The sequence below is a fragment of the Equus caballus genome, chromosome X (assembly GCF_041296265.1).
Source record: "Equus caballus isolate H_3958 breed thoroughbred chromosome X, TB-T2T, whole genome shotgun sequence".
NCBI classification, from domain to species: Eukaryota; Metazoa; Chordata; class Mammalia; order Perissodactyla; family Equidae; genus Equus; species Equus caballus.
The window spans coordinates 86,994,921-87,021,633 of NC_091715.1; the positions used below are offsets into that span (position 1 = coordinate 86,994,921).

At 34.6% G+C, this 26,713-nt stretch overlaps 1 protein-coding gene across 8 annotated transcripts in view; it reads left to right on the top strand.

The window, feature by feature from the left end:
* Positions 1–26,713, top strand: part of PCDH11X (protocadherin 11 X-linked) — a 667,170-nt gene that overhangs the window by 345,325 nt on the left and 295,132 nt on the right. For 4 of the 8 annotated variants that reach the window (XM_023633704.2, XM_070258690.1, XM_023633699.2 and 1 more), the window contains one exon: positions 10,515–10,544. The exons of the other annotated variants lie outside the window; for them this stretch is intronic. In XM_023633704.2, coding sequence (XP_023489472.1) covers positions 10,515–10,544 — 30 coding nt within the window. The remainder of the gene's footprint in view (positions 1–10,514; positions 10,545–26,713) is intronic. 8 annotated transcript variants of the gene reach the window in all.

Here is a 26,713-nt window from a genome sequence, read left to right on the forward strand (position 1 = left end):
TGGTTATTCAAAACTGGATGCTCTTTCCATTGTATCATGCTTACTTATAACCCTCCCTGTCCTCCAGAAACTTATGTATTATGTAAAATACAGTGATTTGTGGTCAATAATTTTTCAGCGCATCTTGGATTGATAAACTATAAAATAGAACAGACCATTTTATATCCTAGCACGTTGTTTTCCCTGAAATAAAAGTATATTCCTTTAGGTAATTGTATTTTTAACTGGGACTACCATAACAAATTACCACAAAATTTGGTTGCTTAAAACAGCAGAAATTTACCCACTCATAGATCTGTGGGCCAGAATTCAAGGTGTCTTTAGTGCCATGCTTCCTCTGAAAGCTCTAGGGAAGAATTCTTCCTGGCCTCTTCCAGCTTCTGGTGCCACCTGGTAATCCTTGACCTTCCTTAGCTTGTAGGGGCATCACTCCGGTCTCTGCCTCCGTCATCACATGGCCCTCTTCTTTCTGTCTGTGCCTCCTCTTCTTATACAGACGCCAGTCGTTGGATTTAGGGCACCCCTAAACCCAGGATGATTTCATCTCAAGATTCTTAACTAATTACATCTGCAAAGGCCCTATTTCTAAATAAGATCAAATTTTGAGTTTTGAGTACACATGAATTTTTGGAGAACACTGTTCTACCCACTATACCTATTAAGCTTCATTTGAGTTGAGAGTGTCAAGATAGACAATGAAACCTCACAGACCTAAGACAATGAATTCAACTTGGAAAAAAATGAAAGGTTTTGAGTTTCGATTTTCTTAGATGATTTGAAGTAAAGTTGAAAATACCCCAAAAAATGCACTGAAGGCAGAAGTTCAGCATAGAATTGCTAGAGGAGTTTGAAACAGGGGAGAATGTATCAGCAATCAACTAAGAACTCAGGAAAACTACACGACAATCCCAGAGGAGAATATTTTTCTCACCTAGGAAATAAGCAAGAGATGGCAATGGGTATCAGACAACTATAACTTAGTCTGTTATAAGCTAGGTAATATTAGATTAAAACTACAGCTTGGGGATAAATTAAAAGGAATTCAATTATATCTTAGGTTCGAGTCGCTACCAGAAAGTTGTACACTTAGCTAACATTTATGTAAGACGACTATATTACCATTTAACTTTCACTTGAGATCTATGCTAATGACCTACTAATACTATTTTAAAATACCTTTTTGTCTATCACCCAGTTCGACATAAATGTAAGCATACAGCTCACTTTTTAATTTTTATTTCTTATCATGGATCTAGTTTTTCATACTTTCATCTAATATAAAAACCAGGTACAGGCATATCTTGTTTTATCACACTTCCCCTTATTGAGCTTTGCAGATATTGCATTATTTTTACAAAGTGAAGGTTTCTGGCAACCCTGCATGGAATGAGTCTATCAGTGCCACTTTTTCAGCAGCATTTGCTTACTTCGTGTCTCTGTGTCATATTTTGGTAATTCTTGCAATATTTCAAAATTTTTCATTATTATTATATTTGCTATAGTGATCTGTGATCAGCGATCTTTGATGTTACTATTGTAATTGCTTTGGGAGCCACAAACCAGGCCCATACAAAACGGTGAACTTAATCCATAAATGTTGTGTGTGTTCTGACTGCGCCACCAACTGGCTGTTCCCCTTTTCTCTCCCTCTCCTCGGGCCTCCCCGTTCCCTGAGAGACAATAATATTGAAATTAGGCCTATTAATCACCCTACAACGGCTTCTCAAGTGTTCAAGTCAAAGGAAGAGTCACATGTTTCTCACTCAAATCAAAAGCTAGAAATGATTAAGCTTAGTGAGGAAGGCATGTCAAAAGCTAACATAGGCGGAAACCTAGCCCTCTTGTGTCAGTTAGCCAAGCTGTGAATGTGAAAGAAAAGTTTTTGAAGGAAATTAGAGCTACTCCAGTGAACACATGAATGATAAGAAAGCTAAGCAGCCTTATTTCTGATATGAAGAAAGTTTCAGTGGTCTGAATAGAAGATCAAATCAGCCACAACATTCCCTTAAGCCAAGGCCTAATCCAGAGCAAGGTCCTAACTCTTCAGTCCTATGAGAGCTGAGAGAGGTGAGGAAGCTGCAGAAGAAAAGTGTGAAGCTAGCAGAGGTTGGTTCATGAGGTTTAAGGAAAGAAGCCGTCTCCATAACACAAAAGTGCAAAGTGAAGCAGCAAGGGCTGATGTAGGAGCTGCAACAAGTTATCCAGAAGATCTAGCTGAGATAATTAATGAAGGTGCTTACACTAAACAACAGATTTTCAATGTAGACGAAAGAGCCTTATCCTTAAAGAAGATGCCATCTAGAACTTTCACAGAGAGGAGAAGTCAATGCCTGGCTTCAAAGCTTCAAAGGACAGGCTGACTCTCTTGTTAGGGGCTAATGCACCTGGTGACTTTCAGTTGAAGCCAGTGCTCATTTACTATTCCCCAAATCCTAGGTCCCTTGAGAGTTATGCTAAATCTACTCTGCCTGTGCTCTCTAAATGGAAGACTAAAGCCTGAATAGGAGCACTTCTGTTTACAACATGCTTTGGTGAATATTTTAAGCCCAATGTTGAGACCTACTGCTCAGAAAAAGAGATTCCTTTCTAAATATGACTACTCCTTGACAATGTACCTGGTCACCCAGGAGCTCTGATGGAGATGAACAATGAGATTAATGTTGTTTTCATGCCTGCTAACACAACATCAATTCTGCAGCCCATTGATCAAGGAGTAATTTGACTTTCAAGTTTTATTATTTAAGAATTACATTTCAGAAGTCTATAGCTGCAATAGATAATGGTTCCTCTGATGCATTTGGGCAAAGTCAATTGAAAACCTGGAAAGGATTTGCCATTCTGGATACCATTAAGAACATTTATGATTCATGGGAAGAGGTCAAAATACTACCATCAACAGGAATTTGGAAGAAGTTGATTCCAACCCTTCGATTCCAACCCTCATGGATGATTTTGAAGGACTGAAGTCTTGAGTGGAGGAAGTAACTGCAGATGTGGTAGAAATAGCCAGAGAACTAGAACCAGAAGTGGAGCCTGAAGATGTGACTGAATTGCTGAAATCTCATGATAAAACTTTAATGGATGAGGAATTGCTTCTTATGGATGAGCAAAGAAAGTGGTTTATTGAGATGGAATCTACTCCTGGCGAAGATGCTGTGAAGATTGTTGAAATGACAACAAACAAAAGATTTAGACTATTTCATAGACTTAGTTGACAAAGCATCAGCAGAGTTTGAGAGGACTGACTCCAATTTTGAGAGAAATTCGACTGTTGATAAATGCTATCAAACAGTATCACATGCTACAGAGAAATTGCTTGTCAAAGGAAGAGCTAATTGATGAGTCAAACTTTGTTGTTGTTTTATTTTAAGAAATTGCCACAGCCACCCCAACCTTCAGCAACCACCACCTTGATCAGTCAACAGCCATCAACATGGAGGCAAGACCCTCCACCAGCAAAAAGATTAGGATTCACTGAAGGCTCAGATGATGGTTAACATATTTTAGCAATAAGGTATTTTTTAATTAAGGTATGTACATTGTTTTTTAGACATAATGCTATTGCACACTTAATAGGCTACAGAATAGTGGAAACATAACTTTTCTATGCACTGAGAAACCAAAGAATTCCAGTGGCTCACTTTATTGCACCGCTATTTGCTTGACTGTGGTGATCTAGAGCCGAACCCAGCAAGATCTTCGAGCTATGCCTGTGTTCACAGAAACAAGCAGTTCGCTAGATATTGTACTTTTAAAAAATGTTCTCCTTCTAGTAAATAAGAAATATCATTTGTATTCGGATGTTTATTCTTGTAATCACTTTATTACTTTGATGTTCATATTGCAAACATCTACAAGTTTTAATAGACACAATACGACATTCTCATTCAGATTTTCACATTTCACAAGAATGACACATTAAGATGATCTGTAATTTAGAGTGATATTGGAGACAATTGCATATGTCTTTAGCAGCAAACAAACAAAGGTACCTTTATGCAAAATTCAAACAATTAAAAATGAAACATTGTTTCAACTGACATGTAATATTTCCAGAAAGCAGATGTGTCTGTCATATTGCTTTTTATTGCTTTTGTTTTAGTATAAGAATGTTTCAGGACAAGAGTAGAGTTTTAAATCAGCCAAAAAGATTATGTCAGAACAAATACAATTGTATTCTAACTCAACTCTGGCTTCTGGTAACATGCTTGGAATTTTTAGTATTATCCATAATCTTCTGCTTCTAGGTCATTTTGAGAATATTTTATTATCGTTTGGTTTTGTTAGATCAATTCTAGAATCAATCTTGAATAAAGTATTGCTTTTTTTTTCCTCTTATTTTGACTCTCATTCTGGTACTTTGTATAATCTCTGCCTGTTCTAATTCCAAGACTCAAGATCCATGAAGTATCATTTCAAGTGGATTTAATCCAATACTCTCAATTTCTTTATCCATTGTACAGAAAATGAAATGTCATTGTCCCATGATATCCTATGTCTTCTTCCAACTGTTCTTTCTTTCAGACTTCAACAGTGATATACAGTAGTTTGGATTTTAATAAATAATAAATTGATAACTTTTAAAAAGTTCCATTCACTTCAGCAGAAGGAATGTCCTAATTTAAAATATGTATTTCAAATGATCAGTAAATTCATATCGGGAAATAAGTAACTTTTCAACCCTCTGAAAGAATGAGTTTGGCAATTTGTTCAGGGTATCTTAGTACCATGGAATATTACATTAAGCTCGTATAGTAGAATAGTTCATACTACATAATTTTATTAATTTAATTAAACTTATTTGGAACACCAGTAGATAGTTTTTAAAGAAATATTTAGACAGGAATAGTCTTTAATTCTAAAATTAACTTAAAAATAAGTTGCCTTGTTGGCAAGGATGTAGAGAAATGGGAACCCTCATACCCTACTGGTGGGGATGGAAAATGGTGCGGCTGCTTTGGAAAACAATCTGGAAGCTCCTCAAAAGGTTAAACATGGAGTTACCATATGACCCAGCAATTCTGCTCCTAGATATATACCCCAAAGAAATGAAAGCACGTGTCTACTCAAAAACTTATACAAGTGTTTACAATAGCACTATTCATAGTAGCCAAAAGGTACAGATAACCCATATATCCATCAAGTGATGAATGTTTTAACAAAATGTGGTGTATCCACAGAATGGAATATTATTTGGCCATAAAAAAGATTGCCACTGAAATATGATACAGCATGGATGAACCTTGAGATCATTAAAATAAGTGAACAAATCCAGCCCAAAAAGAGTGTATATTATATGGTTTCATTTGTAAGGCCAGAATAGAGAAATTTAAAGAGATCGAAATTAGATTAGCGGTTGTTTAAAGCTTGTGGAAAATGGGAAGATAGGTGATTGATAGCTAAAGGGCGTGGGGTTTCTTTTTTGTGGTGACAAAAATGTTCTAAAATTGACTATGGTGATGGTTACAGATATCTGTGAATATACTAAAAAACATTGAATTTACACTTTAAGAGGATGAATTGTATTGTATGTGAATTATATATCAATAAAGGTGTTAAAATAAATTACTAGTAATAATATCTAACATATATATACAGTTAAAAATGGCAGCTACCGTTTGTAGCCCTTACTCATTTAACCTTTTTTACAAATATTCTGAAGTAGGAACTCTCTTTTCTCTATCCTACAGAAGATGAAACTAAGGCAAAAGGACAAGAAAAATATGCCTGGGGTCACATAGGTAATAAATGGAGAGACAAGTGTTGAATCCAGTCAATATGGCTCTAGAATTAGTGCTCTTAACTAAGATTCACAATCAATTGTTATACCCAGGCTCTGATTATCTGTAATCACATAATCAAAAAAATAGAGGAGTATCCTGTTATTTGATTCAGTCTATAAACATTTATTGCTAGTCTACTTTATACTAGGCACTTTTTTAGGCATTGAGGCTATAGCAGTATTTCAAAATTCAAAATGACACTATGCCTGCCACCATGGAGCTTATATTCTAGAACATGAACTCTAGAGTCCAGACAAGCTGAATTTAAACCTCAGCTCTATAACTTACAAGTAGAGTGACTAGGTAGAGTGACCTCTTTGATTCACATTTTCCTCTCTGTAAAATGGGAATGATAATTGTCCCACATCAAAGTGTCACTGTAAGAATTAAATGAGATAATACTTATAAAGCATTTACTACAATGCTTGATACCCAATAAATGAAAGACGATAGCAGTGGCAGTGATAGTTGTACTAATAGTATTCCTGTCATTGTCACAGTTATTATCACCATCAAATGTAGTTAATGCTCTGGATTTAGTGTAGGCTGGAGATACAGTTTTCTAAAGTTTGCTTGAATAAGATCATACAGCTACTTGTGGACTCAGGACTATAACCTGAATTTCCTGATTTCAAGTTTCATGTTCTCTTTACTGATGTATTGTCGCTATCTGTACAATTTTTACGTGTATCTCAAATTTAGAAAAAACAGAATAAAGCAATAAAAATACCTAGATGCATTTAGATGAATGTGTTCTTTTGAGATGGTGATTCCACATTTTAGAAAGGAAATAGTAAGCAGACATGTTGAGAAGTACACTTAGGCTTACTATTACTAGATTCACCAGTGTCTTTCTTTTTTTTTAAAAAAAAGATTTTATTTTCTTCGTTGTGGGTCCTTCTAGTTGTGGCATGTGGGACACTGCCTCAGCGTGGTTTGATGAGCAGTGCCATATCCGCGCCCAGGATTCGAACCAACAAAACACTGGGCCACCTGCAGCAGAGCGCACGAACTTAACCACTCAGCCATGGGGCCAGCCCCTCACCAGTGTCTTTCTTTTAAAGCCAACAGCTGTCTAAGTTGATAACTGAATAGAGTTCTGAACTATAATGTCACGTGTCAATCTACTAAAAATTATAAACTGGGCTATGGTAGTTATGTGGAGATTTAAATCAAGTAAAAATTAATTACACTTAAAGTTCTTATATTTTTTAAGCTCAAATTATGTGGGGAGCGTGTATTCCACATGGTGTAGGATTAAAAACTTGACTCCACAGGCTTCCAGTTTGTTATGTTGTAAACACACACATGCCCACACATGTGCACACACACACAAATATAAAAAACCTTCTCTAGTTTGATCCATCTATTAGGCAAATATTTATTCAGGATCTACTATGTATGCAGAGTGGGAAATCTTTTCATTGTGACCATTTCATTCAGAGAAGGTACTATCATAACACAGCCAGTGTTATTCTAAGTGCTGTTTGTTAGATCTTGACCACTACCAGACAGCTAAAGTTGATCTTGCACCTGATCCAGTTGACAAAAATTCAGTGACGATTGGTGATTTACTGACTGAGAACTGTAATCAGCTTTGAAAATAAATCTTGTGCTCATCAAGTGCATTGTCTCCTATACACGTTCTGTTCTATCTCTTTCCTAATCAACGGGCAGGGAAGTGATTTAGGATAAGCTCTATGTCTTTGCCCTTTAGGGAGTATCTTCCTCTTTCTATTACCTGTGTGTAGAGATGTGTCTTCCGTGACTTCTGACTCTAGTCTTACTCCCTTTACTCTATTACTAATTTTAGTGATCAGAAATTCTTAATAGCTCTGTTAAGGAGGACAGCTGTTCTGAAAGCAACAATACACAGGAATATCCTACATGAAGCCAGAATGAAGATAATACCTGTACTTTACACAGACGAGGAAAGGGAAAGAGAAGTGGTAAACCTGGACGTGAGAACAAGAAAGAGTTAGAATTTCCCAGAGAGACTGTATGCAAGCAATATTTTTTTGGGTTATAGAGCTTTTCTCGTATTGACCTCACCCTCCGTGCTTGTTGTGTTCGTTCTGAATGCACAGGCCTGAAACAGACAAAGTTAACGCATTTGGTTCCCACCAGTCACAAAAGCACGTAGATACTAAGGAGCATCAAAATCGTTTGATTTTATTTCTTTGAACTGCACTGATACAGCTACAGCTTCAGTGTGTACATGCACAGTTGTTCACTGTGGTGATGTATCTGCCGTCATTTTCTCCTGCACTGATTAATACTGTGTGAAGTAAAAGAGAACTGGCTAAAAGTTTAGGATGCTCCCTTGGTTGGATCATACTCTTGACATCAACAAACTTCACTTCTCTTGTACACTATGTCTTGCCTCTCTTTTTCATCAGTTATATTTAATCAGCTCAATCAATCTAGGAAATTAGATACAATAGAAGAAATGTTCATTTATTGGTAGTAAGAGTTAGAATTCAGTCACACCAGGAGGTTAATAAGAACATATCAAACTACATGAATAATGTGTATTATGGAAAATTTTGAGCCTATAACATTCAGACTGATTAACTTTTCTCCCTCCTTCACCATATATAATTTAGTTTGGATAATGATTTTGTTGATTTAATGTTGGTAATTTTTGGACCAGTTTTTAAATAAAGGGATAAAAATCCATGTCTTCATTAAAATAGAACTTGCTTTTCAGCCTTTTTTTCCCCTTCCAACACTGATTTTTTTTAATGTTTTTATCATCAAATCTGTTATGAATTTGCCAACCTACCCATATGCCTGCCAATATCCTGTTTTGCTTTTAATTCTAATGCTTGCCTAGCTGTCATGCAATAGGACCCACTCATGGTAACAGATTGTGTTGTGTCTGTGTGGTATGGATAAATGCAAAGACTATCATTTTAATATTTCCCACTTGATCTATTTTAAGCTTTTCTCAATAGAAATTCAAATAGGGGCGAAAGTAGCATAGCACAGGCAATGCTCTTAATTAAAATACATAATTTAGGGAAATGAATACATATTTTTGACTTGTCTTTTTTCATTCCAATGGTGAAGAGGCGCTCACCTCAAGATGTTGACTAGCCTTAAATAAAGTCATTAACTTTTCAATAATTTGCTAATTTTTCAAGATAGATACAATCTTTTCATATCTTCATTTGGCTCACTAAAGATTTTAATGCTTTTAGATTGCTCAGTGATAAGTTGTAAACATCTAACTAAAATCCACTATGTTCTTGAAAGTAAACTCTAATGGAGCAAACATAAAAAGATCCATTGTGGTTCTACAAAATAGAGAATGGTAGTTTTTAATGTTATATTCTTAGATATGGATAAAGTTTTGAGGGGTTTTTTTGTCCATGGGATTATTTCTGTTGGAAGGCTGAAATTCTTAACCTGTTATTTAAGAATTATCATTCATAATAAAGAGAGATATAACTATCGTTTCTTTAAAGACATTAAAATCGAAGGACACTTTCTTAGATTACTTAAGGCGTTAACCTCAGGCTATGACTCCACAGACAAACAGAATTCTAACACTGAGCCACTGATGGCTGAATTTGATCAACACACAAGGACAACATGAATACCTTGGGCTAAAAAGAAATATCCAAAATAGAAGGAAAAAAAAAAGAACACTTTAATTTTCTTGGATAATAGAATTGTGCCCATGCCTAGATGCTCACCTCAATGTCAATTTTGGAAATTCAAGTCATATTAAAGTAGGAAAAATAATATACCTTCTTGATCTGAGAATAAGCCATTTGATAAAAAAAAATGCAGAATTCATCCTCTTACTATCTTAATTGTATCTTTCTTTGTATTTACCCTTATTTCAAAATAAACTCTACGTCCACCGTAATTTTCTGTGATTCTTTGTAGTCAAGCAGGTTCTCAAAGAACCTTCTGCATAATTGTAGAGATGACAAGGAACTGAGATAAAATGTGTGGAGGAAAGACTTTTGAGAGTATTGTTACTGTAAATGTAGACATTTGATCCATTTATCATACAGTGTACTCTCTTCTACAAAGGAGAATGAATTTGAAGGACAAATGGCCTAAATGTTTCTGGAGTCTTAAAAATTAATTTAACCTGTCTCCTGAGGTAGATGGGAGAAAAAAAGAAGTCTCAAATAAAAATGAACAAAATGACTTTACCAGAATGGCTTCAGAAAGGATTTAGTTGACCAGAATTGAATTAAGATGCTTCTAAAAACCACCAAAACTAACATTTAGAGATAATATCCAATACCATTTGGATGCTTCCTATGTTTACTCCTAATTCATGAATTTCCAACCAGCCTAGCTCTTCTTTCTTTAAGAAATATGTTCATGCTTGAGATAAGGGCCCATCTATTTAAAAATGGGTGGAAAATAAGTGATATAAGAGGAGAATATCTAGTTGGAAGGATGCCTTTTCTTAACCAATACCTATGTGGGCTAAACATATAAAATTTTTTTGCTGCCAATCAAAGATTTTTATATGGCTCTTCATATTGTTGCATGAGATTTACGATGTTATTGTACTCCTCTACTGAAACCACTAAAAAATGCAGATGAGAACAGTTTCAGTAGAAGAACAAAATTGTGTACTGTTGCACTGGGATTATTGACATTTTTAAAAAATATATATTTGCAGTAACAAATTGGAGCTGATTTTTGTTTTTGTTTCTGTTTTGTTTTGTTTTCCTTTGCCTCCATTTTATCCTAAATCAGCGGAAATCCGAGGGAAAAAAGTCAGGAAAGGTAAGATTGTAAATTTCAAAGAAAATTGATTTCAAAATATGTTGCGTTATTTTTTTTTAAATTTCTGATGCTACAGTAGGTCCTCCATGGAGTTAAAACTGTAAGTATTTAAGATGACATATGTTGTGGTTCTGCCTTTAGCTTCAAGCTGAGCTGTCTCCGCATTTTGTATCACTTACACAGTCCTGGAAGCAATTTTCAAGTCTTATTTTATTTTATTTTTCACCAACACTTTCTTTTCCCACTGTGCCAAAACAACATACTGCTGACAGCATCACTTTGTGAATATTCTGGTAATACAGTTATTTCATGATAAATTTTAGCAATAAAAGGGACCATTTTGGTGTCAATTCACAATTTAGCAGTGACAGCAAAAGTTAGTAAATATGATAGGGTCACCGGGAAAAATACTATAACTAAACTAAACGTGGTTAATCAGCAAATGGATGTTCTCAGAGAGACTGGGCTTTATAACGTCACCTTTCAATGTGAAAAATTTAAGTTCTCACACATATGTGAACAGTCTAGCTTTCTAGAAAAGTTTGGATTTCTACCATTAAAAAAATTAACTCTCTCACACATATTAACTTTTAATTTCTTCATTAGTTAAACTGCACCACCACTAAAAATAAACAGCTCTTCAGCTGTTCACTGACATTTCTTTCCTAGAATTTACACCTTGGTTTCCTCACCATGTTTTGAGATTGAAAGAAATGAGTTTCTCTTAAGCTTCTGATAGAATATATTTTGGAAATTAAATTCAGTAAGCCTTAAGTGTTGGCCACATTTGGAACCAAAACGTTACCATAACTGTATGCTAGGTTAAATGTGAGTATAATCTTTAGGATTAATTATCTTATTCTAGTTTGAAGGACCACATTTTATGTTCCCCTTTTTGCTGAGGAAGATTGGCGCTGAGCTGTGCCCATCTTCCTCTATTTTAAATGTGGGACGACTGCCACAGCATGGCTTGACAAGTGGTGTGTGGGTCCACACATGGGATCCAAACCAGCAAACCCTGGGCCACCAAAGTGGAATGTGCAAACTTAACTGCTGCGCCACCAGGCTGGGCCCAAAATTAACATGATTTTTAAGTTATGTTGGGAAATAAATCAAATCACTCAGTGCACTTTTTCAATGTGCAGGGCCAATGGGGTCATAAACATTCATTGTAGCTAACATCCGAGCATTTGTGGAGTACTTAGAGGCAATAAAGAGCTCCTCAAAAATGGTCATTCACCAGCCCAACACATGCCCAAGCAGAGCGCATGAACTTAACTTCTCCGCCACTGGGCCAGGGCCCCCATAGTCCCCTTTTTCAGTGCTAGCTCATTGTTTGGGGGAAAGCAGAGCTCAGGGGCTTATAGGAAGGAAAAATACCCAACTAAAGTTTGGTCAAGACAAAGCAGAAGGTCAGAAAGGGACAATTGTGAAAACTTGGCCATTTTTCCCACTACCTATCTATACCAAAGTAAGCACAATAAAAATAATTTACTAATATTGTGCTTACTCTGTTCCAAGCACTCACTGTGTGTGTGTATACAGATATGTGTGTATACGTATACACATATACATATATGCATACCTCATACCTATTTGACCCTAACAATAGCCCTATAAGATCTTTTACAGATGAGGAAACCATGGTACAGAGAGCTTCAGTGAGTTGCCTAAAGTTACAGACCTCACAAGTAGAACAGCCGTGGTTTGAACCCAAGCAACCTGTCCAGAATATCTCTTTTAAAAAAGAAAGAAAAAGTTGATATCATAAAACAAGTACTTCTTTTATCTCAAAATAATTGTTTTATTGCATTTTAATAGTTGCATTGAATATATTTAATGCTATAAGATATTTCTGGAAGAACAATATTTTTAAAAACTTTCACTTCCGTCAACTACGGTGATGCTACAGACCCATCACCAAGTCATTTTCAAGAGTATATACACCTTCTCTACCCAGCCTGATATAATACAGTTGACATACACCGTGGAGATTAGGTCTGTCCTCTGCTGCCCTTTATTTTTGGTTCATTGCATTTATGTATACATTTGAAGGATATTTTGGATATTAAATTCAAGAAGCTATAAACCTTAAATGTATTAAGTGTCAGAATATTCATTAACTTTGGATTTACTGCAAATGTTTCCATAAAAAGTTGAATTAATCTCTTGAACTCCTGAACTTCACCTATTTAGGTTTTTAAAAAGATAAATTATAAAATATGGCTGTTATATTCATTTTAATTCAGAGTAAGTGAAAAATATGAGGATCTTGCATTTGTAAAAGAAAATAGGGCAACACATTATCTTAGCTAAGAATGAAGTGCCTAAATGAATGCATTATTGTCTTTTAGATTCTAAAACATCAAAGGACCTAGAATTTCTCAATGATTTCCTCACCTATTTAAATTTAAATGACTTCAGAGGCCTCACCAAGCAGGACCTATTTTCAGATTCCAAATCAGAGATTGAAGTTCCAGAGATAGGCACTTTTTTCTACCTTCCTCCTAAAAGATTATATTTCACAGAGAAGCTAGTGGCATTCAAAGAGCGGAATAAAAGCAAACGGCGCACTACATAGTTCATTCATTCTTTAACCAGTTGGTATTCAGCTGGCTGATAGCTAATTTGAGGGGAAAACACATTTCAACACATAGCCACCTGTGATTGAATAAATTAGTGTAAGCAACGTTTATTTTCAACTAAAGAGAGAAGTAAACTTTTTTGAACCTTGTTAATGTTAAAAAAGAAAAGCATTTCTTGGTTAAACTCAAACTGGATTCCCTTAGTTAGTACTAACCTGAAAATTTCCATGTAGACATTTTTCTTCAAGATCCCTCCCCCTTTGGCTAAACCTGAGTCTAAATTGCCCTCAGGGTTTGCACAAATAGCCATGCTTGTTAAAGAGTATGTTCACCAAAGTGCTAAACTGAAGATGGCAGAAACAGAACTGACTGAAATTCTCAAAGGAGTCTATTTCTTATTTCTTTATATTTGCCTGAGGTGAATTTACAAAGTGGCTTCTTTCAGTCTAGGCTGGTGGGTATCAGAAAGAGTAGCTTCAGTAGCAAAGCAAGTAAAAGCCCCTTTCTGCCACTGGCCTATCTTGCAGACTCCTGCCATTTGTGTAATCATTTGCCCCAAGCCTTCATGAAGAAGAGGGAGGCAATGAGAGTGTTTGAGCGAATTATATTAAAGTGTCCATTTTACTGGTGTCTCCAACGTCCTTCTTCATCCCTTATCCTATTCAACCATCCAGAAATATCTGGAAGTTCTTTCTTCAGAAATTCTTTTAAATTTATAATTTAGGAGATTGAAAATGCAAAAGCACATTGAAATATTTTTAAAATGTTATCTCCAAATGAAACTAATTCTGAGGGTCCGTTCCTGAAGAGATGTATCCACACACTTTGGCTTTAGTGAAGGATTATTTTCACACATTACTTTTTGGAAGATTGTGATCTAACAAATGCACGAGGCTAAATCTACAGCAATTGTGAATGGCATTTCTTTTATACTAGCCAGTTTTCCTTATGATTCAATTTAGTGTTAGTAATGCCATGAGAAAATGAAATCACACTAAGAGCTCTAACTTAGCGTCACCGCCTACAAGGAAACGCATTTGCCTTCTTCCTGTGGATGTTCCATAGATGCACTCTTCCAGGGATATTGTACTACAGGTACAGGAAGCAGTATTTTAGTAGCTTCTTATTTTGCTTTGGAATAGATTCTTTATTTAACTCAGTGGGAAGAGGCTGAAAATTTGGTCAGTGGTAAAAAGTGGCAGATAATTTGAAGGACATCTCTACTTTGATCTTTTTGGATTCTCCTTCCATGCTTGTTCAAGACTTCTGCTTGCACCTGATGTTCAGTGTCACAGCTGTTAAGGTAGCCATCATCACAGATAAATAACTGTTTTGTCTTACGTGTTTGTTTTCGTTTATTTGTTTTTTGGTAATTTTTGTTGCTGTTTTTGTCGATTCTGTGGCCCCTATACAAACCTATGTGCATTCCCTGGATCTTATTTTCATGTGGTTATGAGGACTCTATGATTTCAGCATTGTCCTCCCTTTCTATGATCATAACTTTATTATCTGCCTTCTATTATCCCGTCTGGTTACTTGAGCTTTCCCTACATTATGTCCTCCAATTGCCCAGTCTTGCTACATTTTCATCATTTTATGAAATCTCTCCCTGGTTGCATTTATCTCCCCATCTCATCATTGCCATCTTGGACTTTTCATCCTTGGCTTCTCACTCTGTTTATAGTGCCGATTTTCAATTGTAGTCCTTTCACAGATTGTATTCTCCACAGGCCACTAAACCTGTTTGGGAAAAAAAACACAAAATTGTACTGAAGATTTAGCTTCCTACATATTCCTGGTATTAAGCTTCCATTGTAGTTCTAGGTATTGTTCAGAAGTCTTTTTATTCTCCTTCCATTAACTTTCTATCCCAGGCCTTGAATGACTATCCCAAACTTTTTCAACCATCTTCAAGTTCCTTTCACAATTTCCATCCCTGAATTATCAGCAGATTACTTTAAGTCCTGCTGTCCTAAGGTAGAAACCATCTTTGTAACCCCAATATACTTTTGAGGTTCTTTCTAGTCTCACATTTATTCTCTTTCAATTATTGAAATATCTAGCTCTTTAGTTTCTTTCTACATGCCACTTCTGTTTTTCCCTTTAAAAATGTATAAATGTAATTTGACAAGGAAAATAAATATGAAATAAAAAATGCCCCCCACTAAGTATGCTGTCCTTTTAAGATATTGCTGTAATTCACTACTAAGTTGAGGAAATCACCTCACCCTATTAACCACATTTTCTCACTACACATTCCCTGCATAATCTATTTTCTTTACCTGCCAACTAAAATAGTGACCCTTAACATCTGTCCAAGATTTTCTGCTTACTGCATTCAGAACTTTCAGTTACATTTGACATTTTAACCACTGCTCCTCTCTCAGTCTTTCTGGAAAACTCTTCCAGAAAGCCTTCTGTGATCTGTCCATCCATATCTACACATAATTAGATTTTGAGTTCATGTTATTCAAGTACATGTTTCCTCTGTATCTCTTCAGTTCCTAGCACAATATCATATTTCACTTTTTAAAAGCACTTAGTATATTTGTCTTATTTTTAGTTCCCAAATTTTGATAAGAGTTTAATAGAACTGACAATCCAAAGGAAACTGATTTCCAATTTTCCAGAATAAAATGTAGAATATTCTACTAATGTAATAGGAGATGCTGATTATACAGAGATTTAACAATCTTTTCAGGGTCCTCTGGCTTCATGTAAAACAGAAAGAAATATGTGTCACGAGTAGTGAACTCTTCCTTAGCCCTAATCCAGGCAGTTGGAATTCTGCTTTTTGGTCTGTATAGAAGTATTCTGGAAAAATCAATGCTGAGAGGTATCTTCTTTTAAAAACTCTGATACTCTGAATGTTTTTTCAAGTATTTTTCTATAGGGCCCCAATTGACTGAACTGTCCAAATTGGATTCTTTACTTCTTTAAAAATGTTATTTTTCTTTGCTCTTAAGCAAAAAAAAAAAAAAAAAAAAAAAGGGCGGGGGAGAGAGAGAGAGAGAGAGAGAAAGCTACATGATCACACTGCTTCCCTTTTCTCATTCCTTACTGAAAACTCGAAATCTCCCATGAAAATGTTCTAAGCCCTCATACCTATCACTGTCTCACCTTGCAGCATCAAAATTCACTCATACCTATCACTGTCTCACCTTGCAGCAGCAAAATTCCTTGCAGGAAACAGATGCTTTCACTCTGTGTGTGGCGTAGTATTGAGGATGTTCTGAAATAAAATCATACATATTCATTTCAACTCTATGCCTGATTCTGAATGTATAGGAAACAATAGACAGTGACATCTTAAGTAAAATAAGTCAAGGTTTTAAAAGGTTTTGAAATATATTTTATTCAAAGCAGTAGAAAAAAGAGAAAGCATTTTAAAGCTTTATTTGAATAGCACTCTTACATGTATTAAATACACTCTTCCCAGGTCTTTAGCTTTACAATAGTGTTAGGTGTAGTTATAAATTCAGCGTTTTGCATACGTATGCTTTCCATTTTTACAGATTGGGCAGTTTTCCATTTCTTTTTTCCCAGCAACTGTTGAAAGTCGTTGCTTCTGTCCATTCAATGCCATCTGAGTCAGTACATAATTTGGAAGACTTGTCTGGCACTATCACTAACTCAGCATCTGATACATTGAAATTAATACTTCAAACTATAGAGCTCTGATTAGAATTTACATCTCTGATTTTAACCAAGCAATTGAAGCAATTAAAATTCAATTCTAAACTTAGATTTTCATATCAGAAACAGTGACTCTCTGTTAGATGTCCTCACTGCTAAATTAACACCTTTGAAATGGAAAATCTCCCTATTTTAGGAAAAGAAATCATTTTACTTTCACCTTCTTAATTCCTGTCTTTTGATTTCTGAAAATAACTGGCAGGGGAAACATTCCCAGGAAATTTGTTAGATAATGTTTTCTAATAAAGTTTGCCAATATCATTGATATAAAGATATCTGCTGAGCTCTCTCTTTCAGACTGCTATCAAGCCATGTTTATTCCATGCAATCATGTTTTCCTTCGTGGCTGAGCTAAGACTTAGTTACTCCATGATTTATTGCTCTCTTACCACCAGTATGGAACGGTCTTTTTCAGTACCTAGTTAATATACGAGTCATATTCACATGTGTTATAGCATGTTCTTTTGCAACAAGGCTGGTTTTTCATAGTATTCTAACATTCATAATTTTGTAGGCTTTATAGTGATAACATACAACAGGATTTTCACTGAGTCTTTCAGTCATCAAAAGTTCCTGAATTATCTTAGAGACAATTTATTTTATGTGTCATGTCCCTTAAGCATTATGGTTTGGGGACTGGAACAAGCATACATTAATGTTTAGAGAAATGGTACAGGTAGATTGGACCCGTGGAGGTGGATGAAGTTTGGCAATACATGACAGTATTGATTCAAATATTTTGTCTCTTTCTATCAAGCCACATTTATATTGGAAGGTTAAGAACTTTTCTTCTGAACACCTATTTCTCCAAGAGAGTTGACAAGGGTTCAAGAGTCAGATATTGATACATTTATAAATAAGACTTGAGATTTTAAACTCTCATATCTTATGACCATTAGGTTAGGCGCATTTTCTTTGCATACTTCTTTGTATTCATTTACGTCTCACATATTTGCCCCTCATCATGCATTTAATTTTGAAGGGCAACTATCCCACTTAACTCACAGGGAAGCCTCTGAGAATTAATTATCTGGTATTATTTTACCAAAAGATTATAAATATACTAGCCAATTTCCTAGCCAATTTCTTGAAGAGCACTGTGAAACCACTCTTCCTCATTTATTTGAATTATTTCTTTATTGCTTAAAAGAAGTTTCTAAGATTAACCTCTATGCTTTAAATTAGACACATTAAAGTGGTAAATCATTTAGTTTAATGTTGAGATATAGAGAATTAATAATTCACGATGTCTTCTAAGTACCTTTAGCCTATGCCTAAAACACTACTTGAAACTTAGTAAATATTTAATGAAAATTTGTTGTCATTTATTTAACAAACGTATATGGAATGGTTTCTATGTATCAGACTCTGTGTTTGGTGATGAAAATATCTAAGGGAATGAGATAGGCTCTTTGACCTCAAGGACCCCTTTGTACAATAAGGAGAACAGATATGTAAACCAAAAATTCAATCTTATATAACTAGGTTAGTTCACTGTAATAATGTATTATAGAATATTTTCTTGAATCAAACTGAGTTTCACTTACATCTACTTAGAGTTTCTGTCAGGCTTACTTATTTAGAGGTAAGGGCTTCCATAGATTCACTAACCTTTATTTAAAATATAATGGCTTCTTGTTTATCTTCATGTTTTGGAGCACCTACATTTTGGTCTCGTTTTAGCTTATGTCAGTCATATAAGCCATTGAATTTTTATTCTGGTCAAATGGCATCCCCCTTCCCATTATGTTTGACTCCTCTTGGCCTAAAGTATTTATCAGATACCCTTTAACAGCTTGTTTTATTATTTATGAATGAGAGTTATTGTTATTCAAATATACTTTAAACATTGATTTAAGAGTAGGGTTTTCTCCTTGAAGTGCATAATGCTTCAAACAGTGCATCCTTTTACTAACATGACAGATTACCCTCCTGATTTTCGTGAAAATAAGATGTGTAGTGGAGCAAATCTCAAATACTGACCTTCAGTTTTTTCCATATTAAGCAGTTGTGAATGCAATGCTGTAAATCTCTAGCATTAAAGGAACTGTCTCTGGGATCTGTTTCATATTCTGTAATAAAGGTGATTGCTGGGAATTGTTTGTTGTGTAACTCCGGAACAGGTTGTGTATCATTTTTATCGATGATAGGATACCATCTCTGTAATGCCTGTGTAAAGTTGTCTGGGTGTTAAATTGATTTAAAACATTATGCTTTGGATTAGCCATAAAAATTGCAGTGGCTATTGTGAAACCGAAAATTCCATTAGAAGGCTGAGCAAAGAAACCGCCCGCAATAGGAAAAAAATGCACAAATCACAGCCGAAAACAATGCAGCTAAACTTAGTAAACAAAAGTTCTATCGGGCAAGGTTTTTGACTTTTGTTGGGCTTTGTGAAACCGGTAGAAGGCAAATGCTCAATTAGTCCAGTTGCTTCTCCTGTGTCTTTATACTCATCAGTTAAAGCCGCTCACTGCACAGTGATTCTCAAGCCGGCAGGGAGTTTTTGCAGTGTTTCTCAACTCTGGCTGCATGTTTTAATCATCTAGGGGACCGTGAAAATTTACAATGCCCAGTTTGCATCCCAGACCAATTACATCAGCATCTCTGGGGTAGGACCCAGGCATGGTTATTTTTTTAAGGTTCCCAGATGTTTCAAATACATAGCCAAATCTGAGAACTACTTTATTCCGGTCTTACTGCCTTTAACTTAGATTCAGTAAATTTTATTTGTTTCTGTAGCAAAGCCTCGTTATAAAATCCAAAGTTTCATTGAGAAAAAAATTGAATTGGTTGGTCTTTTTATGAATTTTAGTAAAATAGTGCCATAATTTTATTGTGATGTGCAATATAGCTCACATATAATATAGGAACAGTAGCCACAGAAAAGGCAAGCAATGACCAGCAACGTATTTGCCAATGAGGTTAATCAGCCCTACTGATAACATGCATCTGTGAATGTGAATGATATAAAACCTTCCAAAAAAGTAGCACACACCTTCTATATGTTTATTTAATCCCTGGTTAATAGAGCCCAGTTAGATTGTTTTTGCAATCTTACAATTTAATAATATTTAAAAGACTCTATGATGATTTTAGCAAACTGCATTTCAAGTCTCATTATTGAGTAAGGACAGTAATGTGCCTGTTTATGTTGATCCAAATAACAACCGTGACATGTATAACTTTCCGTATTTTGTTGTTTTGAATGAAGTATTGAAATAGTATTGCTTCATGACCCTTTCTCAATTCAAGGTAATAGTCTATTAAATATACGTATTTGAAATATGTAAACACATAACAGCTGAATGACATTTGCATTCTTCCCGTGTCTATATTGTAGTACTGCAAGATAAACAAAACTTTGTCAGACAGGAAAGATTTCAGGAAAATGATGAGAGTAGGAGGTAGCCAGCTAAAAGTGGAGCTCAGTTGGTGATGGGGGTTAATTAAAGGCAGTGGTAACAGGAGAAGTATGTAGGAACTGATGGCAAAGTAAGATTGGGCATGCAGCAGATAAAGCTCTGTAGACTGATGATATATATGGGTACTCTTTGACCCATTTACAAAATGTGAAAAAAGCGAAGATTATATTGTTCTTAACCTAAAGAGTGTAAAATGTGAATCCTTGATCTTTTACTCTGCACTCATTATTCAAGTGGCTGTTATCAAGAAATCTGTTTAAATATGAACAGCACCCCACAAATCCTTCATGTATTTTTTTTCAGTGTATTAGAGGATTAGAAAAATTTCTTAGATGTAGAGACTTTTAAAATGTGTCATTTTCTGCCTAGCACATACTATTTAGTATATAAAACCTCTTCATGTGACACATAACAATATTTTTAAGAGATGTATTAATTGTGCATTGGGTTGTTACAACACTCCATTATTAATACTTTCTCTAGTAGAGAATGTTACTGCTATTTCAGAATCCTTATTGATATTTTAATACAAAACACCAAAAATTCAACCTCACTGGGACACTTTTTATACCAACCACTAACCATGTTTAAGTTAATATTTAGTGCAGGTTATTCTCATCGGCACTATCAGGAGATAGCAAACAGTGTCATTTTTTTATATTGCATGTCTTTTTGCTTAAATTTATCTTGTCATATGCTTTCACTATAGATAAGATTATTCTCAATAGATGGAATCTATAGCATCATAGCCATAGCATCCTATCCTTGCTTTCTAATTCCGTGCTGCTACCCTCACTATGTGGAATTATCTCACCTTGTTTAGTTTAAAACAAGTGAAAACTTTTGTTAAAGAAGTTATAGTTAGCATTTATTGAAACTTGAGGAGTTGTGGCATAAGAGATTAGAAGTTTGGAAAGAAGGAACATTATTCAGATCTGAATATTATTCCACTCCAACTGTAAATATGTCCTTTAGAGGTGTGTGGTTTGACAACGCTCGTGCAACTTTTCAAGTGGAGGTCATAACTATATTGAGAACGTGCCCAAGAATAAACTCAGAGTTTTCTCACATCAAAAACACAACTCAGACATTGGCCATTAAAAAACTGCCACAACTTAGTTCGCAGAACATCTTTTTGGACGTAAATTAATCCATATTTCCTAAGTCAAGAGGAAGGAAACTCACATGTGATAGAATAATTTATTTGTTGGAAATTACTATTCCACTTGGAATGCACCACTCTAAGATATTATAGATGATGCTGTCTTAATTTATGCTTTCCTTATTAACGCAAGTGTAATTTCCTGCCTAAGAAGTCTTTTTTCCTAAGTAGAAAAATCAACTTACTATATAAGACACAGAAATTTCCTGTTTGAATTCAATGTATTGGATTTCTATGTAAGTTTTTACCTTTTAGGATGTGTTGTATTTTGTTATTTCACATCAAAAAATGTGCCAATAAAAGACATTGAAATGATTCTTAGTAATTAAACAGAAATAAAATAATTTCTGAAAGCATATCCCTAATTCCAAATTTGATGACTTACTATGGTCAAATATATATATAAATGTGTATACTAGTTTTAAGGTCAATAATAGCCTAGATTTTCACATTTGTCTGATAGAAACTATCTAAACTAAATGTAGACCTGATTTGAATGTAATCGTGACATTTTAAAATTACAGTTTAACAGTGACTGAAAAAGATGTATTTGTAATCATTGAAAGTAATAGCCATCTACGTACAATAGTGAAAACACTTTCAATGCAACTTTCAATATACAATTAATCTCAGTCTTCAGTCTTTGGTCTAGTGCTGTACCTATACTCATAGATAGTTTGACCATTTTTATTGTTTTTGAGAGGGCAGCATACATTGTGAATATCATGGATTAGAAATCAGAAAATCCAGCATCTGTTAATTATGGAAAATGGGAAAACAAATGAGTTGCTTTGAAAAAACATATCCTTTGAAACACAAAGCTATTAATCTGATACCTTTTTTAAAAATTTTGATATTATAGTGAAAAGTAGCTCTTTATTTATTAGATGTAGTATTAAGTGTAGGAAAAACTTGAAATAAATCTATGAGACAGGAAGAATAAAAATTATTTTCAGCAAATGAACCAATGAACTTACTGAATATATGTTGGAGTTCAGAATGAGTTCCTTTTATAATATTATAAGCATGAGTATCTGTTTTTCAACTAACTGAATTTTAAGTATCTGTGGTGGTGATGGCAACTGGGTGGTGATGGTGGAGGAGGGCTCTTTGTACACTGAACCCATTGGACTAAACTGATTAGAAGATGATACACCAACAAAGCATGCTACTCAACATCGTACTGGATATTTTTATTGGCCATACTGCTGCTCATCTCCACAGCAACTTAACCTCCTTTCCATTTCTGAATCAAGGATTATTTTTATAAAGTCAAGCATTTGGATAGTTGAATTTGTATTTCGATCTATCCAACTTTAATTTGTGTATGTTTGCATATATACATTGTAGAAAAAAATGGGTGGTTAAAAAAAGTAAAAGCACACTTGGGCAGCTGACATTAAAAGTTGCAAAGTTGAATCTGGCAAGATGATTAGTAGAAGTAAATATGCAATTTGAAACAAGAACAGACATCAATGTGGTTGAGTGATACACAATTCATAGGGAAAGTTACCATTGGTTAATCGTAAAAGTCCTAAATTATGAGGCATAAAATTGTAATCTCTGGTGATTGGATTGTATGACTCTGTCAGATGGCTTTTCCTTCAATCAGTGAAAGTTCAAATTAAGAACAAGTGAATTATGGATGTTGACCTAATAATTATGCCATATTTTCAATTCATCTGGATCCTGTATGATGGCCTCATACCCTTCTTAGACTAATCTGGTGGCAGAATAAGAAGGAGCCTGCTGTGTCTAAAATACACATTATAATGATTGCTTTCTGGATTCAAATTCATTCATTCATTCAATAAACATTTATGGAAGGCCCACTGTGTGGCAGGAACTTGGCTAGTTGTTAGGTTGTGACATATGTGTTCAGACATAGACATTAGTCAGATCATTTAGACTTTTTGGACCTGAATTTCTGTGAGAAAAAAGAACAGGAAGAATTAAAGGCCAGGGAGAAAGAAGAGGAGCAGCAGGGGAAGAGGAAGGAAAAGGAGAAAAAGAAGGAAAGGTCGAAGGGGAAAGGAGAGTGGTGGAGGATGAGAAGTTCTAAAATAATGTGTTTGGAGTTGTCATTTCATTCAATGAAAGCTGTCCAGCAAATGATTGAAAAAAAGGTCTAATAAATGACTAAGTTTAAAATTTATTTTAGCTTTTGAAGTTTAAATGTGATAGTGTTCATATTCAAAACTTTCCTTATAAAGTAGATAAAAAATTATAAAATTTAGAGGATTTTAACTCCACATATTTAATGTCCTCCAAAAATAATACCCTAGTTCAATTTTTGAAAAGGATGTAGAATTTAAAATTATAGAGTTTAGCATAATATAGGGAACTGAAAGAGGACATGGTTCGATATTATTTAGCAAGCCTGTATCATTCAATTATATAAAACACTAGAAGTAGAATATCATTGCATGATGAAGTTAAGTACAGTATGCCATAAGAAATGTTCCAAAACTAAAACGATAATGTGAAATAGCACAGGTGTTCTTATATATGCAAACAGAAGAGAGGATATGTTAAATTCTTTACAATGGATTATGCTAAAATAAAATAAGAATAGCATTTATTCTTTTTGGTCAAGTTTGGCTATTTATGAGCTAGATAGTTAATTCGATAGCAGGTCAATTTTGTGATAAAATCTGAACACTTACCTTCACTATTAATATATTTTGACCACGATGAATAACTAGAGTGAAATCTGCCCTAGTGTATACTAATTCCACTATTTCTGATGGGAAAGCATGAGTAGACTGTTAAGAGGTTTTTCTTTATTGGGAAATTATGAACACTATTTTCGGTAATACTGGAGTTGTGAATCTACTCCACGACATTTAAGAAGACACTTATAAAGTCAATCACAGTCTCTTGATATTAGAAAAAGCAGACCAGAGCTTATAAAAATGTTTCTCTCTCTATCTATAGATCTAGCACTGCTCAAATTTATTGAGCACATACCACGTGCTAAGAAATATGTGAAGCTGGGATTTGAAGACTTAGTATGACACTAAAGCCAGATCTCTTGAGCTAAAAATTAAATTGACAAGATAGGAAAATCTATATCCCCAGCTCACGACAAGATAATTCCAAGGAGTATTAATCGTTTTAACAACACTATGGCAATACTTAACACCATATAAAAACAGATATATTTTTAAATTGAATAAATTTATTTTTATGTGGCATTTGGGGGTATGGGAAACAATTACTAATTTGCTTGCCCCTGCTCTTCCTTACGGCAAGAAAAACTATGTCAATAAGGATTTCTTTACAGTTTTTATTGAAATGATCTTCCTTCGTTATGGTTGCTTTAATCCCCTAACCATGAGTGTGTAGTGTTGCAATATGATTAAAGCAGAGTGTACTGAAATTCGGATTAGCATGTTTTCTCTGTCAGAAGTGAAGTTTTTCTTGTAATCCAGTTTTCACATCATGGCCAACATTGATGAGTCAGTGATTTAGTGTGATTTTATTTCATTTTATTTTTGCTATTTACAACGATGTTTAGGTTTCTAATGCCTGACTTTCTTCCCACGTTTCCATTTCAAGTTCCACAAATCACATTATTTTCTAATAAAAAGAGGTGAGTGCTCTTCATGATCTGATGAACAATTTTGCACATCTGGCCGTATAAAACGCCGTATCATCATGTAAAATATAGCCACTGTCTCTAAACATATTTATTCCGTTTATTCATCTTTCACTAGCCATAGAGTTTCTTATAAATAATTCTTTTTGAGGTGTATATCTTGGACTCTTTAGATTAAATTTTCGGTTTTACATGAAGTTAAGTATGGAAAGAGGGAAGATATTTTTCTTTTATTTAGTGTCTTTTCTTTTTTCTGGATGAGCCTTATGAGGCGTTCATCAACTGCCATTTTAAACTAATTGTTGTAGTTCATTTTTTCCTCGTAAAATGCAAATTAAGACATCGCATGTGAATTCTATTTAGTGTTCTATTGATAGTCAATTTAGTCAATTATTACTAACATAAATCAACATATTTATGCAAATTTAGTGACCACTATAAAATGTTCTTGTTAAATTTTACTATACTTGGGAGAGACTTAGTCAAATTAGTGCTAATCAATATAATGGCTCATATTTATTCCTGTTGGCTCGAAAGTTGTGCTTCCTAAACGTATTTTAGAAAGACAAAAAAAAAAACCCTCAAATCTGCATGTATGGAATAAACTGTGTGTAAGACTGGATCAAGCTATAAAACATTGTAAATTACTATGTGCTTTTTAAGCAATTATAATTTAACACAAAAAGAAAAAGTTATGCCAATACCAGCTGTAAAGTTTATTCTGTTCTACCTCTCCAAAATGAAAGACATCAAAAAATAATATTTTAATCCACTATAATGTCCATGATTTAGTATAATTCTGAGAATGGGTGAAATTGGTATTACTGAACCTCTTCTAGATAGGCACGCTTAATGACCGCCAACAAATGCAGAATGAGAACAATTTTTGCTGGGAAGCAGGGCCACTTTCTTTCCGAAGCTTTTAAGGAAGCTAAAATTGTTTGTGCACAAGAATATTTCTACTGCCTGAAAAATACAGGTTTTTTTAATGCGTGAGCAAGGTATTTTCTAATGCAATACATAGATTTTATTGGGGTGATAATCTGGTGTCAACTCTCAATGACTTTTTTACAGAAATTTGTGTAGAAACAAGCTGGAACTCCAGGGTCCAGGACAAAAAATACTATCTCTTCACGTCTGGGATTGCATTTCAAATTTAATCTGAAGGACCTGATGAGATATGCCAAACTGCCTGAAAACAATTTGGGTAGCTAGTCAACTGTGGGATCTGGAGGCCCATAGACACTAAAAGCACTTTCTTTGCTTTTTTCCCTCTGCTTTCTCGCTCCAAATAACTGCAGACTGAGTACATGCAATCTATACTGACACTGCAATGACGACACAAGTACAGCTGTTTTTACTGCGATGAAAGATGACCTTTATTCAGTGCCCAGTTGTTTTCTGTTATCATTATTATTATTATTTGGATATCGGTATGCAATGTGAGGCAGATATGCTAGCAAAATCTATGGTACTGGTCCCATGGTGTTATAGAGCATGGATTTTCTGACACAGTGCAGCATATTTTAAGAAAAGTAGCAAGTCAATCTATGTATGTAATAATGTATCTTTATGCTTTAAGTTTGGTCAGAGAACTAAAATTGAAAACAAGGAAATATATTGATATAAATTTTCTATTTTTCTATTTATACATATATATGAATACTCATTTAAAAAAGTTTTTTCAGCACTGCTTTATC